The sequence below is a fragment of the Gymnodraco acuticeps genome, unplaced genomic scaffold (genome assembly GCF_902827175.1).
Source record: "Gymnodraco acuticeps unplaced genomic scaffold, fGymAcu1.1, whole genome shotgun sequence".
Lineage (NCBI taxonomy): Eukaryota > Metazoa > Chordata > Actinopteri > Perciformes > Bathydraconidae > Gymnodraco > Gymnodraco acuticeps.
In genome coordinates, this window is record NW_022990047.1 from 309,794 (window position 1) to 328,789 (window position 18,996).

General features: G+C 43.6%; 1 protein-coding gene across 5 annotated transcripts in view; it reads left to right on the plus strand.

Annotated features, from left to right (window-relative positions):
- The window catches only part of LOC117545743 (voltage-dependent calcium channel subunit alpha-2/delta-1), a 111,900-nt gene that overhangs the window by 58,600 nt on the left and 34,304 nt on the right, over nucleotides 1–18,996 (plus strand). For all 5 annotated transcript variants that reach the window (XM_034215683.1, XM_034215681.1, XM_034215682.1 and 2 more), the window contains exons 5-10: nucleotides 1,699–1,734; nucleotides 2,606–2,735; nucleotides 8,534–8,665; nucleotides 9,584–9,653; nucleotides 10,048–10,098; nucleotides 10,315–10,414. In XM_034215683.1, coding sequence (XP_034071574.1) covers nucleotides 1,699–1,734; nucleotides 2,606–2,735; nucleotides 8,534–8,665; nucleotides 9,584–9,653; nucleotides 10,048–10,098; nucleotides 10,315–10,414 — 519 coding nt within the window. The remainder of the gene's footprint in view (nucleotides 1–1,698; nucleotides 1,735–2,605; nucleotides 2,736–8,533; nucleotides 8,666–9,583; nucleotides 9,654–10,047; nucleotides 10,099–10,314; nucleotides 10,415–18,996) is intronic.

The window sequence follows — 18,996 nt, forward strand, 5'->3', positions numbered from 1 at the left end:
TTGCTATCGAGTTCATCACAACGATGAAACACAGTTTTGTTCTACACTTGCTTGCCACTACCCACCCGTGATCAATTAGCCTATAATTGTATGTATGCACCCCTGACCTCCACCTGCTCCTCAATGTGTAGGGAACTGTGGCGCATCGGGTGATGCACGCACCTCGCGCTGGCCCGTCTTACCATGAGAAAACGGTCACAAACAACGAGTGCTTTTAGACCATCTCGTTTTTAATAGAGACGGCGGTGGTGTGAGTTAAAGCTATAGACAAAAGGCTGTGACTTTCTCCCTCTCAGCTGCACTTCTCCAGCCCCACAAACACGGGGAGGTTTTACACACACACCCGCGGCTGCAGCTGGAACCGTGTTTTACAGAGAGGCGATAGCAGTAATATCTCCGGCTGCTTATTTTCAACTGCTGTGTTGGCCGCTGAAACCCCCAGAATTCGGCGATTTGTCCAATACAAATCTTTACATTGCTTTCACACAGAAGCTCCACTTCACTGATGCCTTTCTTTAAGGTCTCTCTAAACATGAGCTGTGTATGCTTGTATGGCACTTTCGTCCCGAGCAGCTACACAGAGGAAATCAGCCAGGATTGAGTCCCCAGACACTGATCCCCTGGGTTTATTATCCCCAAATGTTCATTAAGCAAAAACGAAACACAGCCGCTCAGTTTCACAGGTAATTTTAGGATACCGTCAATCACAGATTCTGGTAAGGCAATGTCCAAATGTAGATTTGAAATTACACTTACCAGTTCTGAAGATTTGTTGGTATCCTGCCGACAACGCCAATTTGTAAGGGACACTTCTGTGTAGCAATGCAGTGGGAGTCACCGACTCAGGAAAGAGACACAGGAAGAGCAGGAGCTTTGATGTCAAACACTGATGGTTTATTTGGAGCTTCAGCCGGAGAATTCACATCACAAGTCACAGCAGCCACGATCTGACTGCACGGGAGAGTTGCCACGTCAATTCTGGCGCGCCTCTCTCTCGTTAGCCCATTTAACTGGTTTCACAGAGAGTAATCAACATATTTTGATAAGATAGCTTAGACAGTTGGGCACACTGAGTTACTTGCGTCCGTCACTTATGGCCTCGAAGATTTCATACCTTGGAGTCCACAAACAACAAAGAAGGAAGTGTCCCAGTGCACCCACAACAATAGACCATCTGTGACCTAGGGTTGCCCGGTCACAGAATGGGAACAATAACATTATGGCTGAAGCAGCCTATCTCCTTAAAGGAGATAACAGACGTCAGGGTTGGTCATGTACGTCATATCTAGGAGTCTAGGACAATTATTTCCCTAACAGCGGTGGTCAGGAAAATGACTTGTCACACAGACAGTTAAAGATGTGTCTGAGCTGTGAATGACCATATTGCTTTCTCAATTGCAAGGAAAATGTTTCCATGGAGCATTGCAAATGGCTGTGGGCACACAGACACAGATGTAAAAAGAGGATACTTTGCACACTCAGCTTAACTCATGCAGTATTCATTTGATCGGAGGCACAGACTAGTGTCTTCATTAACATAAAGCTGGAGAATTCACTAATGGAGTTGACTGCAAACAAATAAAGAGCTGTTTATAAATGTATTAAGCACTTCATGATGCATACATGTTGCCCTTCTTTGTGCAACACCCTAAAACAGCCACAAAGTGATATTTGGGCTTCCGTGTGACTTGTTTACAGGGCGATGAAATCTCCTACTACAACGCAAAGGACAATGTGAGTGTGCTTCCTTCTGCCTTTTTGCTCTCCCCTTCCATTTTAGCCCCTGCAAACACACAGGTCACACTCAGACACAGAACGGTAATATGGTTTTACTACATAGCTCCGTCTGTCTCTTGTCCTCCCTTTCAACTCCTCATCTTCACTCCTCTCCTCTGTTTCCTTTCCCTGTTCACCACTTTCATATGTTATTCCTTTATCCTTGCCTCTTCTCCAGGCTTTTCTTCCTGTGTAGCTTTCCCTCCCTCATCCCTCCTCCCACCCTCTCTCAGGTGAAGAGGTTTTCTGCCATGTTTCTCCTCTAATTGACAGATGAGATGTATGAGCCGGCTACACTGTTGCTTTATTAGGAAGCAACGGTTCACACTCTCTCTCTCCCTCCCCCCTCTTGCATTTTTCTCTCCCTCTCCACCTCACCATCTCATTCCCTCTCTACTCTGCATTCCTTCCTCCATATCTCATCATGCTTTTCTTCATATATCTCCCCGTCTGTACTGCACTCATTGATGTAAATTGGTGAATGCACACTATGAGTTATAAATCTCCACAAGGGGCATCGGCAATCTGGCTGTCTCTTGCTACTGCTCCAAAGTAAAGATGATAAGAAGGCGAAATAGCAAGATATCATCAAGAATACGATGATGCTACATACACAGTATTTTCTTAACCGAGCTGGGAGGGTGTGAAAAGTGCAGCGATGACATTATCTCTTCAGACAGCAGGATGTAGAATCAGTCCTGTGCTTTTAAATAAACCCGCAAACTGTGTCATGCATGCAATGAAGCAAACAAAATAAAGGCTTTGAATGATATCTTCAACACACAAAAAGCATTACTGTCTGCATCTTGATTTTCCTTTTTCCCCTCAGCTGGATGTAAATGAGACGGAGGGAAGGAAATTCAGGATTCGACCAGACTTTAAAGAGGACCTGTCATTTAAACGTTTGACTGATTACAACCACACGGCTGTCCACATCCCCACTGACATTTATGATGGCTGTGAGTAGACACACACACACACACACACACACACACACACACACACACACACACACCACACACACACACACACACACACACACACACACACACACACACACACACACACACACACACACACACACACACACACACACACACACACACACACACACACACACACAACCAAGTGGTAACCATGGATACAAGTGACACACCAGCCCATTATGAGATGTTGTTTACAGATTGCTCCTCTAGCAATTTTGCCCATGGTCAAATGATGATTTTAAAAAAAAAGCGATACAGCATAATAGCATCTTCTCCTGAGCCCCATTTTCTCTTAGCTATAAGCTGTGTGTCCTTGGGAAGTAAATGAATGGAGGGTCCTCGAAATGAAATGAATTGATGTTTTTTGGCCTTTGTCCTGAGCAAACCCATCAAGCTTTTGATAATGAGTCTTTTGATTCCTTCTTTTAATATGTCCTGAGGCTTAAATTAATTATTTAAGTAAGTAATAAGTGTACGTAAAAGTTGGATTGATTTAAATTCAAGCCAGTGGTCCCACTAAAGGTGAACTATTCATACATTTTAATACAATACTGTATTGACAAGGTGCTTATGTTTTCGGCTCAGTTTGTCTGCTTGTCCACTTGTATGTGCATGATTTGATACTGTACTGGCTCGATTTCCATTACATTTTGTGGAAGGGAGTATTATATACCAAGAAATAATCCAATACATATTATGTTTTACTTTTGTTAAAAGTGTGTGTTGCATTTATATGTCGTAGGAACATTGGAAAACAGCTATCAACTTGTCATTTAAAAGTTCTGGGCAAAACATCACGTCTGATGTTTTAATCATAATTATTTTACCTACACTGAATAATAATAGCATGTGTGCAGGATAAGCATTTTACAACCAAGAGAGGACCATTTCACTGTAGTGCCAGAACAGAACCTGCTTGATGGCCCTTTGAATGCATCAGGTTGTCAGTAGTTCTGGACTTGTATGGCATTTTAGTTAATGTCTTTTTGAAAACAAATTAAGGTTATTACAAAACTTACGTGCATCCATTTAATTTACTGTGTTAAAAAAGAGACATTTCTGGTCATTTCATCATCATGTGGTGACATTTACCTTGAGTGGTTCAGAATAATTTGATTCTCTAGAGTGCCTGTGACATTAGCACAGCTCAAGTTGAATGTTAATGACTTAAGGATGTTCTTTTGAATATCTTAACTGTTGCCTGAATTATAGGCATATTATAATTGAACTGCTTTCTTTTTTTATCAAGTGGGACTTAAGAGCGATCCACACTAAGAACAATAACTAAAACCATAACTATAAATATAACAATGTGAGCATCCACACTGTTGATGACTGCTGTAAACACTGGCGCCGAGCCCACGCTGCGCACTCCAGCTGTGTTGGGGCCCCAAAAAGGATGTTGATGACCTGTTACTGCTGTACATTGCGTAAAGAAAGAAATTAAAATAAGGTTATGATTAAAAGACAAACAAAACAGTTGAGAGTATAGCTACTGCTGTGCAGCATAGCCATGGGGAAGGAGTGTGGTGAAAAGAGAGGCAGTATATTACAATAAGTAGACTACACTTTATTGCAGCCTCCTGTCTTGAACACATACAGTACACCTTCATATTCGATTGGATTTTGATTGGCTGTCAGTGTTTTTATTGTAAATAAACCCGCTCTGAAAGTGATCCCAACAATATCCCTGCCACTGCCTGTCATTATAGGGTCTGGACTCTGGCATGCACTTGAGTAGGACAATTTCTTTAAATTATCTATTTATAGTAGTCTTTAAAGTTCTTGGTGTTAATAGCCCTTTACAATGAGCAGTAAAGTGCACGGTGCCTTGCTCAGGGATACTTCACCAGGAGACATGGTTCATGATTACTTTAACAGTCCAATCACCGAATACTTCCTCCTAACACCAGCCTGCTTAGCTTGTGCTTGTGTATTTGTATATGTGGTTGTATGAAACTGAGTTTCTTTGTGGGTATGTTTAGATATTCAGTAATTATTACAGTGGGATGTTGTGCGTCAGCAGTGACTTGGAGGGACAGCAGAATAGAGTGACTTCCTCAGCATGCCCCTCAGCCTGCTGGGGAACTGTCTGGCCCCAAGGTTAACCACTTTGCCTGTTCTCTTAACCCCAAACACAGGGTCAGCAATGAGGCATGAGATGGGCACACACTTTTGTCTTTGTATTTTATCTGTAAAATGCAAGCCTGCTTTATTAGCATGCCGTTGAAATTGTTTCTGACTTTGTGATTTGTTCCCAGGGATACCTCTCTGGCCATAATCTGGGCTTGGTGCCATGACTCCTCACACTGCTTTTTTAGTTAAGGGTTGTGTTTATTGGTAGCCTGTAATAAGTAAACATAGCTGCTGGGACCTATACAAGACTGAAGTCTGATCTCAGTGAGATAAAACACACTTTTTTAGAATGGTTCAATATATATATATATTTTGTAAACAAAGAAGAGTCCCCGCAGGAATAGCAAGAAAATATGTGTGTCTTTCAAGTGTGACCTCTCGTATATTGTGTCAGATATTCGCACACATGAGGTGTTTGTTTTTATGCCTGGACAAAAAAAGATTTGATCTTCACCCTATAAATGTTCCAGGAATAGCCTTTACTCAGCTGGAGAAAATTGAATTTTCCGGGTAAAGTGGGAGGCAAGTTTATGAAATCATCTTCTATAGGCATCAGCATGTCACGTGTGTGAAACAAGTGTACAATAAGAAGCAGATGTTCAGATGACAGAAAGGTCACATCTGTTGGCCTGTGAAGGACATGGGCATATGTGTGGCAAAGAAAAAAAGAAAATGGTTGAATTCAGTGTATTGCTTTTGGAAACAGAAGCTGAAAATATATTCATGCATTTTGTCACCCCAAGGCTAGGTAAAAAAACACTATCTTCCGAGACTAACAGAATAAACCAACCAAAAAGAAAGACAGCAACACTCAGAGTCACAACAGAGAAAGTGAGACAGACATAATGAGATTGACAAATAATAAGAGTATTTAATGAATAATGACATTCATGTTTACTCCTGTAATAAAGGACGACCCCAGTTTGCCATAAATTAACAGACAACATATAGTATAAGTTTATTCAAGCCAATATATTATGTTATTCAGGAAGAGCATTCCCTGTTATTTAGTGGTACACCTTCAGTCTCTGGCCAAGGCTTGCCTTCTACGTGTGCCCTGCCCGGAGCATCACCCTGCCATTCTCCACCCCTATTTGGTTGTCCATTGTGATCTTTCTCATGGCACTTAGCTCACCTCTTCATTGTTTGTAGGCGTTAGATAAAGAAGAACATTTTGATTGTGAATTTATTAAGTTACAGTAAGTCAGGTGGTTTTGTTACATTTGGTCCAGGCAAACTGTCCATGTCTTTTAGAGTCAAGCAAATACTGAAGAGCATTAAACCTGCAATTCTTTGTATATAAATGTGCTAGTTCCACATCTTCAATAAAACGTGATTTTAATTTTGTAAATGATGTTCCAATCTGGATTGAATTTAGAGGATAAAGCAGGGTATGTTTTAGGCCATGGCTTCCTTATGGTTGACAGGTTGCGTTGTCTGGTCTTGATCTTTTCCTTTAGCGTTCCAATTTTAACACTTTCACAATATGTATTCAGTTCATAAAAGTTAAAAGCTATATATTGGTTGCATAAAAGTTAACTTGTGACTTCTAGTCCCAAATAATAAGATGGCAGCAGCGAAAATGCAAAATGTAAGGCTTAAAAACAGTAGTCTAAAACCAACTGGTGATGTCATGGTAAATAATCTTGCTTTTCATCAAATTATCAACAGAAAATCAATACAAGTATCTTTTGAAGAAGCCTAACTATTGCTTTGAACCTTTAGGACATTTTGATGATCTTTTAGGAGCTGTTGAAATCACTGTCACAACAGGATGAAACACATCACTACAGTATATCATAATGAGTTGGTGGATTTAGCATTCTTTTCTATCCTTTTAGCACATTACAGTAAGTGAGAATATGGGGATTGACTTCCTTATCTAAAGCAGTGAAACATAATGTAGTCCTTTATTGTTCATTATAAACTAATCCATGGTATGTAACTGAATTATATTGCAGCCCTTATATCCCACAGAGATTAATTTATCATAGGGTGTAGATTCAGTGTGGCATCAAAGCCACGCCGAGTGCAGCCAGGGAATTCATTAGTGTCAGAGGCAATATGGGCGACTAGAGTATACTCTATCTCTTTTTAAAGCAGCAGGAATTTAGCTTAGTAAATATTACGACTGACTCAGGACTACTCTGTTGTATGAAAAGTGCTATATAAATAAAGCTTTATTATTTTTATTATTATTATTATTATTACTCAAAACCACTGGAAACACTAAAAAGCAACATATGACCACTGGGTTAGCCTTTTTGACTCTGTTTGTGTATGTATAAATGTGTATCTGACCACCCAACAATTTAGCTTAACAGCTTTGAATAGGTCTTTGTGACGATTGCTGTACACCTACCTGTCTGTCTTCATCAGTCTTCACTCAAAATTCACACATACAGTTAGTAATTTTCTCATCATCTAGAAGGGATGTCGTGTTATTTTCTCCTTCTTTTTCCTTTAAAAGGATACCCTTAATGAGGGAAATACATTACTGATCACACACACAACATGCTCTCTCTCTTTCTCTCTCTCTCTTTCTATAATAAAAAACATGCACTCCTGGCAACTGAGGCTTCATTAACTCTCCCCTCTTGAGAGATGCATGCTAATGAACAGTGTTTGCACATCAATGAGCCACGTCACACCCAATACAGGATACCAATCTATCTCACACGCTTTTACATACACAGAGGCATTCACATCTGGATGTACAGAGACACATTTCAAAGCTTCTATACAGTGCTACATTAATATAAAGAAAGAGAATGGAAGAAATGAAAAGAGGGAAAATATAGCTGTATATAGACAGACAGAGCAAAGATGGAGTTGGGGCAGCATGTGCTGTGTCTCCATCCATCATAGTGAGTGTTATGTGGCTCTGAGCTGTCTGGCTGCTGTGTCATTACATCCATAATGCCTGTTGCCTCTCACAGCACACACCATCAATCACACGCATGCACACATACAACCACACATAGGCATGTTAAATAAGATTTTTTTTAAATCATCGCAACGCCAGAAAACCACTCCTCAGTATCTGTTGCTAAATACTGGTGCATGCTGGGTGTGCTGTCCTAATATTTGATCATGCGTCCCGCTGGGTGAGTGGGTGGGCACTGTGCGGCTGAATCTCAATGAATGTGTTGATCCGCGATGTCCACGTGTCTCGGACAGTCCACAATGTCCTTCTCTTCAGCCATGCTCTGTCCTTTGATCGTTATTGTGGAATACACATCAAGGCATGAATCAGAATCAGATTAGATTTATATTAACTTATTTATCCTGAGGTTGAAATTGGATACAAAATTGAACATAAAAACATAGAGGAGTTAAAGTCAAAATGTGTACATTGCACCACAATAGATAACAACAATAACTGTAAAAATATACGGCAGTGACTTATTACTAATAATTATATTAATGCTCAAAAACGGGTTATTGCTCAAAATGTATGGTGTAATGCAGTGATCATTCTGAGAGTATTATAAGAGTATTTCACAGTTAAAAAATTGCCAAGGGTGTAAACTGTAGCCCCAGTTTTTATGAACACAATCTTCTTCACAATCTTCACAAGTGTTTCCTGTTTATCTTGTGCATTGAAAAGTATGTGTTTGTGTGTGGATTTCCAGCCACCATCGTGCTGAATGAGCTGAACTGGTCGGACGCATTGGAGGACGTGTTCAGAAAAAACCGAGAGGATGACCCGACCCTCCTCTGGCAGGTGTACGGCAGCGCTACTGGCCTGGCTCGCTACTACCCAGGTAAAAAGCAAAAAAGGCAAAAAAACAATCTTTCTTTGACATTTAGCAGAGAGAAGAAACATGATCGGTTATTTGGCCTCCTTAATTGTTTGTGTATGTGTTTATATGACACTGAAGCTGTTTGAGTTTCCTACCATACCAAATCAGAGGTGCACTTATGAGCCATAATAATTAGCTTGACCTCACGTGCATCTGGCTGTTAATCATAACAACAAACAGCAAGGGAATATGTATCAAAGTGGCCTTGTTCACACATCACTGAGCAAATAAGCTCAATAAATGATCTCTATTGCACTACTAGCATTGATTTTGTATGTGGTTCTATACATAATGTCAAACTATCTTAAACTACATTAGTCTAGTGCTGCACGCTATCGTGAGTTTTTTCTTTGCCAAGCTATTTCTATTCATGAGATTCCCTGTCATCATGGACACTATATAGCTTTATGGGAAAAGTTTATGTCTAATATTCATGCATTTTCATTGGCCCTGAATTAATTCCTCTTTGTTCCTTTTCTTACCTTTTAGCATGCATGATACAACAGGCATTCAGACAAGCGCTTACTTGTTGTTTGGTGCTCTTCACTTATAGCAGTGACTTGAGCTTCACTTATCAGATACAAATGTTGTTTAATTTCCTTGCTGTTTCTCTCTTCGTGAAAACATGTAGATGTGAAGTGTTTAAAATGCATGAGTCCAGCCAACAAGCAAACTTTTCCTTTGGCAGAATTCTAACCTTTTTTATATCTTCCAAAAATGATTGCCAGTGATTAGATATGGCTAGACTTAATATAACACTGCATACTGCCAGATATTTGAAGATCAACATTCCAGTCAGTGTCAGAAATTGGAATTTGTGTTTTATTCCCTTTAATAATGAAAAGTTTTAATCAACAAATACATTATGTCCTCTCAAAGCCTCTCCCTGGATGGATGCCCGCAAGACCCCCAGTAAGATTGACCTGTATGACGTCCGCAGGAGACCATGGTAAGAAACATCTATTTACTGTCGGTGCCAATTCAAGCCTAATATGTACAGTCTTATGGGTTTAGGGTTATATTATATATGATAGTTACTTTATTGTAGTTAATTGATTGGTTGTTCTTTAAATATATGTTCCTTTAAGTTTTTGGGCTAGGTCTGAGAAATTATTATTGAATTATTATTAACATACAGTGCAATTGCATTGTGACATATCAAAGTCATAATTGTGTACTTTTTTGACCAAATTATGTTGTTTCATTCAAATCATAAATGTAAAATTTGGTTTAAAATAATTAGAATTGGGTTGAGAGATTTTTGTGATTAAGTGTAACCTTAAACTGCTCAGAGTGTGTGTGTCTCAGACCAGCTTGTCTTTCATTCATTCATGTTCATCTAGGTACATTCAAGGAGCTGCCTCCCCCAAAGATATGCTAATCCTTGTGGATGCGTGAGTTACTTTCAAACCTAATTGATCCATAACCTTCTCACATCAGTCAAGATTTCCCCTGATTGTAACACATGCCTTCTTCGATTTGTAATATAATGTTATGCATTTCCCAAGACAGAAGCATTTCTAATTATATTGAGTCAATTCTCATCTTACAAGAACTGAGCAGACAGATTGCAGTGAGAAGCTGCTAGATATCCTGTGTTGTTGTTACAGGAGCGGGAGTGTGTCTGGCTTGACTCTCAAACTGATCAGGACCTCCGTCAGTGAGATGCTAGAGACCCTGTCTGATGACGACTACGTCAATGTAGTTTATGTGAGTATTATTAAACCCATCACTTGCTGAGCGTTGGGTGGTCTGTTTGTCGGAGAGGAGGGGAGCATGATGCACGCTGAGAAAAGGGGCAGGGTGACAAACGGATTCAGAATGTAGCGCTTGAATGGGCTTATGTACATTTAAAAGAATAGGTAACATTTTATATTAAGGTACACAAATTAACCATCAACTAGTTGTTAATTAGCATGCATATTAGCAGTATATTGGCTCTTTATTAGTCATTATAAAACACTTATTAATGCCTTATTCTACATGACCATATTCTACAAGTAATAAGCCATTAGTTGAGAGTTTTTCCTCAATAACACTCTAATTAGTGCTTGTGAGCCTCTCCGCTCACACAGGGTTCAAAGAGGGATGGAAAGAGCAGGGTTTAGGTTGATCACAGGCGTTTATTAGCACCAAAACAAAGTATACACGGGTCTCAAAACGTTGCCTGTGTGGGAACCTTCACAGGTCCTTTGGCGACCTTCCAGGATCCCGCCTACTGCAAGACAGACCAGAACCAGGTTACGACATGCTTTTATTCAGTCACTGATTACCTGATTCCGATCAGCTGTCTGGCCTCCGGCCGAGCCACTCCCTTCACTCCAGCAGCCGGCGCCCTAACCACACCCCGCTGCCACAGTGCTTATTTATTGCAAGTAAGGAAGTTGTTGTACATGAGTTTTGGTCTTAATATGCTCTGCTCAATATGGGCCTAATAAGGCAGTAGTACCACAAGAATAGTTATTCTCCCATAATAACACTTAACAAATATGATCTCTTCTTATGTAACAAGACATGAAACTATAAGTGTTAATTGTGTTTAAATAACTCAAAATTAGGTATTTCCATCTAAGAATATGTTCCATATTTTAAAGTGAAGTCTTGTTCATAACCAATAAGCTAGTAGTTTGACTCTAATTGACCTGAACATGTTCCCTATTCTAAAGTTGCCTCCTCTTCACACTTTGTAAATACTGTAACGTTCGACACAGGGAGTCGGAAACAGGCTTCAAGTTATGGAGGGTTCATTAACTCCTTTGTTCACACACGGACACAGGTTACATGTACAGGTTGTAGGTTTATCCTCACACACACTCTACTCCCTAACTCCCACACATAAAAGCAGGATCAACGTCACAACTTCCCCGCCCTCCCCCCTCTGCTCCCCCAACCACAGGCCCGCACCCCGACCAGCATCACTGTGCAGCTCTGTGATTGGCAGAGAGACGGGGTATGCTTGAGTGACACACTCAGCACACTATACAGGGTCGCTACACTACCCCCCTACTACAAAGTTCCTCGCCCACAAGGAACAAATAAAACCTAGCACAAAAAAACTATAACTAAACATTGTTAGTTGAACTAGGAAGGACTGGGTGGACTACCATCCCTGCACATTATTGCCCTCTACAGGAACCGAGGGGTCTCACTAGTCTCTACTAACCTAAACTACCATACAAAGTCTCTGAACCGACTCGGCGGTCGTGTCTGCCTTCTCTGCAGGGGGGCTGGGGACAGGGGGTGCCAGTTCTGGTCCAGGCAGGGAAAAGGGAAAGAAAGTGGGGGGGAACTCAGTCACTGACGGGGGGCTGCTGCTCGGCTCGCCTGGGGACCTGAGTGAGGGTGTCGAGGGGGAGGCTGTGGACCCCGGTGTCCCTTGGGCATGTGGAGAAGCGACTCCTCTGTACGGGGCCAACCTGTCTCTGTGGAGCACAACTTTTCTCCCCTTGGGAGACCACTGCACCCTGTAGACAACGGGAAACTGTTGCAGCGGAGCATGGGAACGACCAGGGGGGCCCTTACGAGCCATACAAGGGTCACAGCGGCGACAGAAGTCTACGACATCCCTCCGGCACTGCCCCCAGTAGCAGCCCTGGCGAAGGTGGCGGAGAGTCTTAGTGACGCCAAAGTGCCCAGAGCCTGCCATTCCATGCATGGCCTTGAGTACAGCCTCTTGCAGACCCTTCGGGACCACCACCTGCCATCTCTTCTCCCCCGTTGCTGGCTCCTTCCATGCACGCTATAGTATGCCCTGACACAGACGCAGAGCCTCACACTGAGACCACAGCCCCTTGGTTGCTTTGGAGAACACTGTCACTTCCTCCCACGGTGGCCGCCGCTGCGCCTCGACCCACTGCAGTACAGGCTGTAGGTCTGCGTCCAGCTCTTGCTCTCTCTCCTCTCATAGTAGTGGCATCCGCCGGCGGCACACGGGCGGCGGTTTCTAGGTTCAGTTTCTAGGGTACTCACGGGGTGTGTAGGGGGTCTCCCAGCAGGTTCAGCAGGGGTGTGGATACGGGTCATAGTGATCACAGGCCCCCCGTGGAAACTGACTGTGCCTGCTTGAAGATCCAGGTGGCAACCAGACGCCCTCAAAAAGTCCAAGCCCAGAATACACGGGTCCTGTACATCTGCTATCCACACCGGATGGTGCACTTCAACTCCCCCCACCGACACAGTCAGCATGCCTTTTCCTCTCATAGGTGCCAGCTCTCCTGTGACTGTGCACTGCATAGACGCACCGCTGTCGGTTCTAAATGAGTCCCACTGGGCAACACATCTGCTCTCACCAGGGTTACTGTCGAGCCTGTGTCCACCAGTGCAGTGCAGGGCACCCCTTCCACAGTGACTTAACAGGAATCCCCACCACCAGCACGGCCCACTGCGACGACAGGCTCCAAGCATGTGCTGTCATCTTCTTCAGGAAGGAGTAGAGCCTGGCTCCCCCGGCTGTGCTGTTGGGCTCCTTCCTCGGATGTCTGTGTTGGTGGCAATAAGGCTGTGGTTTGGTTGGGGAGTTTTTGGGCCTGGCTCCGCATCTTCCCCTTTATGCGGGCCCCGTCGTTTCCCTGGGCATGGTGTGCCTTGGGGCAGTCTCTGGCCAAATGTCCTGGCTGACCACACCCCCAGCAAACCCTGTTACTTGGTCTGTGTGTTGGCTGCAGAGTCACAGCCCTTATCAATTCAATAATTTCAGCAACCCATGCAGGCTTATCCTCCTCTCTGCAGCTCCTCACAACCGGTGGTACCGGCCCTTCGCTGCTCCTAGCAGCTACACTCCACACATTCTCTCTCTCCACAGCCATCTCCAAGGCCGCCTGCAAGGACTGTGGACGCTGCAACTGATTAATTGATCCCGTGCCAGCTCACTCTGCACTCAGGGTGGCATGTGTGCATGTGCCGCCGCGTCAGGCTTTCCACGTCGTTAGCCAGACTTCCTACAGCGGTTACTTAATTCATTCCGGAGCAGCTCTGGCGGGAAACACTGTCCAAACCGCCTCCTCAAAGCCCCCGCTAACGCTTCATAGCTGTGTCGGTCCTCAGGGCTAAGTAGTAGCAGGCAAGAAAGAGCCTCGTCTGTGCATGGGAGCCTGCCTGCAGACCTCCACTCTCAGGACAGTTCCGGTGCAGACCTCCACTCTCAGGACACCTCCACTGTCAGTACAGGAAGTGACGATTCTGACACGTTTTTTTTCCCGCCCACCGAAGGACTCGTTTGATGGAAGTTTTCAAATCACAATGGAGTGCCCCACCGTGCACTTTGAGCCCCCCCCCCCCCCCCACTCATCCATATATTAACGGATTTTGACCATTTTTGATACATTTTTCTCCTCTCCTCTCACTAATCGAATGGCAAACGCGACCCACTGTCGGAGGGCCTCCGCGCCGGCCCGGCCTAGTGCCGGTGCTCTGGCGGTCGGTTCCTCCGAACTGCGGGTTCAACTCTGATGGCCGGGAGGGTGTGCTGCGTTGGGGTGGGGGACTTCCCCCACTCTGCGTGTCTTTTCCTTCCCGGGCCGGCCGATATGAAGCGTGACCAAGACGCACCGTCTAGGGGTCCCGCAGCGGGGTGGAGGTTCCCAGCTGGAACCTCCCCACCTCCGCCGCGGTGCACCCGGCAAACACGGTTGTTTCTCGAACCTTCCACTGTTGTCTAGCGGGTGTAACTAAAATACAAGATGTCGTATTTATATATATAAATAAATATATATATATATATATATATATATATATATATATATATATATAGATAATAAGTGTCAGTACGATTTTATTTTGTATTTGTGTGCATTTCCTGTTTGGAAAGTGGCACTGTACTGATAGTGGTGATTTTATTTTGGAATTCTTAGCGTGCACTTCCTGTTCTGAGAGTGGAGGTCTGCACCGGAACTGTCCTGAGAGTGGAGGTCTGCAGGCAGACCCCTCTCCGTCTGTGAGGCACAAAGCTAACTGTAGCGCTTTAGTCTCTATTGACCACCCCCCGGCATGTGCTAGCAGTTCAAATTGGGCATGGAAAGCCTCCCAGTCTGACCTACCTGAGTATTTGGGTGTTTTCACGGACGCGGCGACTGCTACTGGTTGCTGGGCGCCGCCATTGTTGTTTACATACAGCTTGTCAATGGCGTGAAACGCCGCTGAGGAAGGCGTCATCCCCGTGTCTCTAGCCATCCTCACCACCGACTCTCTCAGGCGCTCTATCGCCTCCCATGCACTCTTGAACTCCCTACTCATGTCCTTCGACCACCCGCATGCTCCATCCTCCTCCCCGTCACTATTTTCTTGCTTCACTCCCATCCTGTCAAACTCATCCATCTCCGCTAGCTCACCGGCTAACTCCATGACGCAGTTACAAGCTCCCGTCAGGATAGACGTCCTTCGTTCGAAAAAGTCACTTCTGACACCAATGTAATGTTCGACACAGGGAGTCTGAAACAGGCTTCAAGTTATGGAGGGTTTATTAACTCCTTTGTTCACACACGGACACAGGTTACATGTACAGGTTGTAGGTTTATCCTCACACACACTCTACTCCCTGACGGCCCGTCTACACTACAGGCGTAAAAAAATGCTTTCAACGCTTCGCCCATTCATTTGAATGGGGTGACGTAGGATATTTTCAAACTTCGCCGAACTGCATTGTGGGTAGCATGGCAAGGCGTTGCAAGCATCGCGAGCGTCTATCGGCGTCAAAAGTTGAACAATGTTCAACTTGTGAGGCTCGATGCTTGCTCGAAGCTGGCGTCAGCCAATGAAATCCCGTTTATGCAAATCTGCCAGTACAAGCGAGCCAATCAAACCGCGTGTATGCTGGGAGAGACTACGCAGGTCATTTCCTCATATTCAAAAAAATGGAGGGAAAATTCATTATAGCGGTAATGAATCACCCGGTGCTGTATGATCAGTCTCTGTTCATCTACCGGGATACAAACCGGAGGAGCGAGGCATGGAGGGAGGTGGCAGAGACAGTGGATGAAACTGGTAGGTTTTCGCCTGTTTGGGGATTTTATATCCAGTTTACTTCGTTTTAACATTGCTATTGCTTTGTATGTCGGGGGCGGGAGATTCATGTGATTGGTTGTTGGTCGCGTTGCTCGCAAAAAATCGCCAAGCTTCAGACACGCCCAGCTTCAAGCTTTTTCGACGCCTGTAGTGTAGACGGGCCGTGACTCCCACACATAAAAGCAGGTCAACGTCACAACCTCCCCGCCCTCCACTCCCCCAACCACAGGCCCGCACCCCGACCAGCATCACTGTGCAGCTCTGTGATTGGCAGAGAGACAGGGGATGCTTGAGTGACACACTCAGCAGCACCCTAGGGTCGATACAAGACTAGAGAATGCAATTCCTGAAATTGCTAGTGGGAATGCTTTATGCTGAAAATCTGACGCTAAACTGCTATGCTGAAATGTAATGTGTAAGAAGAAAGTGAAGAATTTAGATTGAAATGATACATTAACACAGGGGGCTTGAATGTGGGATGAGAGAAGAAAATAAAGTAAAACGGCTTGGATAAGCAGCAGAATATCTGAACTGCAAACTTTTGAACTAACTTGATGGTGAATGATCTGTCGCCATGCCAACGGCATTTGATGACATCCCATAATACGCTTAGATGCGTTGATGGCTGCATCGTTACCAAACCTGTGAAGTTTTGGGGCGTTTGGAGCATTTGAACTGAAAACCGTGTTTCATGGTGAGCATTGTGTTGCCGGGGCAAAGGCATTTGAAGAAATCTCAAAACTGTCCCGTAGATGTCTTCACGGCTGGACTGTTAGCACACATGTGAAGTTTGAGCACTTTTTGAACATTTTCATAGGAGTTATAGCGACATCATGTTTTATGGCGAGGGATGCGTTTCCATGGAAACGGCATATGGTGAGATCTCAGATTTGGCGTAGAGCTGTTGAGGCATGGACTGGTGATATACAAGTGAAGATTGGGGGACGATTGGACCGTGTCGATTGGACTTACAGCCACATCAAGTTTCATGACGAGTGGTCTGTCGCCATGGCAACGGCATTTGATGACACCCCATAATACGCTTAGATGCGTTGATGGCTGCATCGTTACCAAACCTGTGAAGTTCTGGGCTGTTTGGAGTATATTCACTGAAGTTATGAGAAAACCGTGTTTCAAGGCGAGCAATGTGTTGCCATGGCAACGGCATTTGAAGAAATCTCAAAACTGTCCCGTAGATGTCTTCACGGCTGGACAGTTAGCACACTGCTATCTGAAGTCTGCTGCTCTGAGCATGCCAGTTGGAGTGATGACATCATCGTGTTCCATTACACAGGTGTTTATATTTGAACTAATGAGGTGTGCAGAGATCACAGGTTTCCATTGTTCTCAATGAGAGATAAACGTCTTACATGTGAATGTTTTTTGGAAGAACCGTAAGAGATATCTGTGAAATTTCAAAACGTGGTGCATGTCAAGGAAGTTGAGTATCTGAAGTGTAATTTGTGTGTAGTTTCTGATTAATAATGTGGCCTTTTTAGCAGTTTAACTAAAGGTGTGCGGCTGTTACCGTGAGGAAATATCTGCCTGAAATTACAATGGGCTTTAATGGAGGAATGTTAAACGTTTTTGTCACTTCATGCCCTCAAGAGGCATTTTGTTTAATTATTTTTGCTTAATTATTTGTCATTTTTCATGCTACGAGATGTTTTCCTACGTTTGTCATGATACATTATGTCTCAGGAATGTAGGGTTTGGGAATTATGGCAGTTTTAAAAAAATATATGAAGGTACATTTCAAGATTTTCTACCCTCTAGCTGTGACATCACGCACTCTAGTTAATGTTAAAATCTGAAGAAAACCTCTAAAACAAGGTCTGAACAATGTTTAATATCTCTAAAAGTAAGATTTAAAAGTTGTTTTACACGATTTAAAAGTTGTTTTACACGAGTAATGTCAGAAAGATGTGTAATATTTTAAAGTTAGAATGAGGTTTCTGAGTGAAAGTATGAATGAACAGTTAGCAGTTGAAGTCGCATGAAGATTTGTTGAAGTTGAAGAATTTCTCCATTGACTTCAATGGTTAAAAATGTGATGTATTATGGGATGTATCTCTGGAATTATGAAAGTTATGAATGAGAAAAGTAATAGCCATTGATTCCCGACCGAGCTGAACATTTTGATGTTTGAACGGAGTTTCTGCGATGTTCAATGCGGGAGGAGAAGAGGGCCAAAATAAGTTGGTGGAATAATAATAATAAACTTTTCGTGCGTAGAATAACAGTTCGTTGGAGTGCTGTTAACAGCATTCCCACTAAATTATAGCACACAACTACTGAAATTAACCTCAACAGTACATGAAAAAAGTAGGCACACGTTGAAATTAGTGCTGTCAAAATTATCGCGTTAACGGCGGTAATTAATTTTTTGAATTAATTGCGTTAAAATATTTAACGCATTTAACGCATGTGCAGAATGGCCCGCCCCATACGTGCCACCAGTGGCAGCGCGGGGGTATGGTTGGGGTAGGCTACACCCATACCAATAAATGGCTTAGCCCCACCATGAAAAATGATGTTAAGTAAGCTAAATAAAGTCTGCCAACTCGCGCGGAGTAAATTGCACAGGCAGCAGTTAGTAAGATTGATTTCAGTAGCCACTTGTCTGGAAACACCGAAGACCAGAAACGGTTTTGAAAACTGTTGTCACGTAGTGATCTTCTTCTCAATAGAACATCTTTGATAATGTCTTCTGGCCAATCAGAATCAAGATAACGGCGTGGTGTTGTTGCAGGAAGTCCCGACGGAGAATAATTTTGCTGTAGTACAGGGGTGCACATAACTGGTACGCAGGTTATGTGCGTAATCTGAAATGCGTACCGTCACTTGTCTCACAAAGCGCATTTGCGTACCGACGTACTTGTGAAGCTTTTCCAGAAGGCGGTTAGATCACCGGACGACAGAGTCGGTCTCCGTGTGCACAGACAGGGCTGCTGTTAACGTCGGTCTGTACAACGGAATTGTGCCAAAACTAAGCCAACCGGCTGCGGAGGGAGACTCCCCCCTTCACTGGAGAACTGCGCTAAAACAGCTGATCACAACGTTCACACTCTGTGGTCACGAAGTACTCCACTAGCCGCCGCCCCCCTCTGTCGACTTTCCTGAAGTACTCCCCCGTTGATATAAATCAACACGTAATGAATTAAGACCCCACGGTTTGATGATTGATAGGTGTGTGGGTTGTCTTTCATTTTGACACGCAGAAAAATGTTATAATAAACATAGATACTGTATGTTAAATGGATATATCCGCCTTCTTTCATTTATCTTTCCAT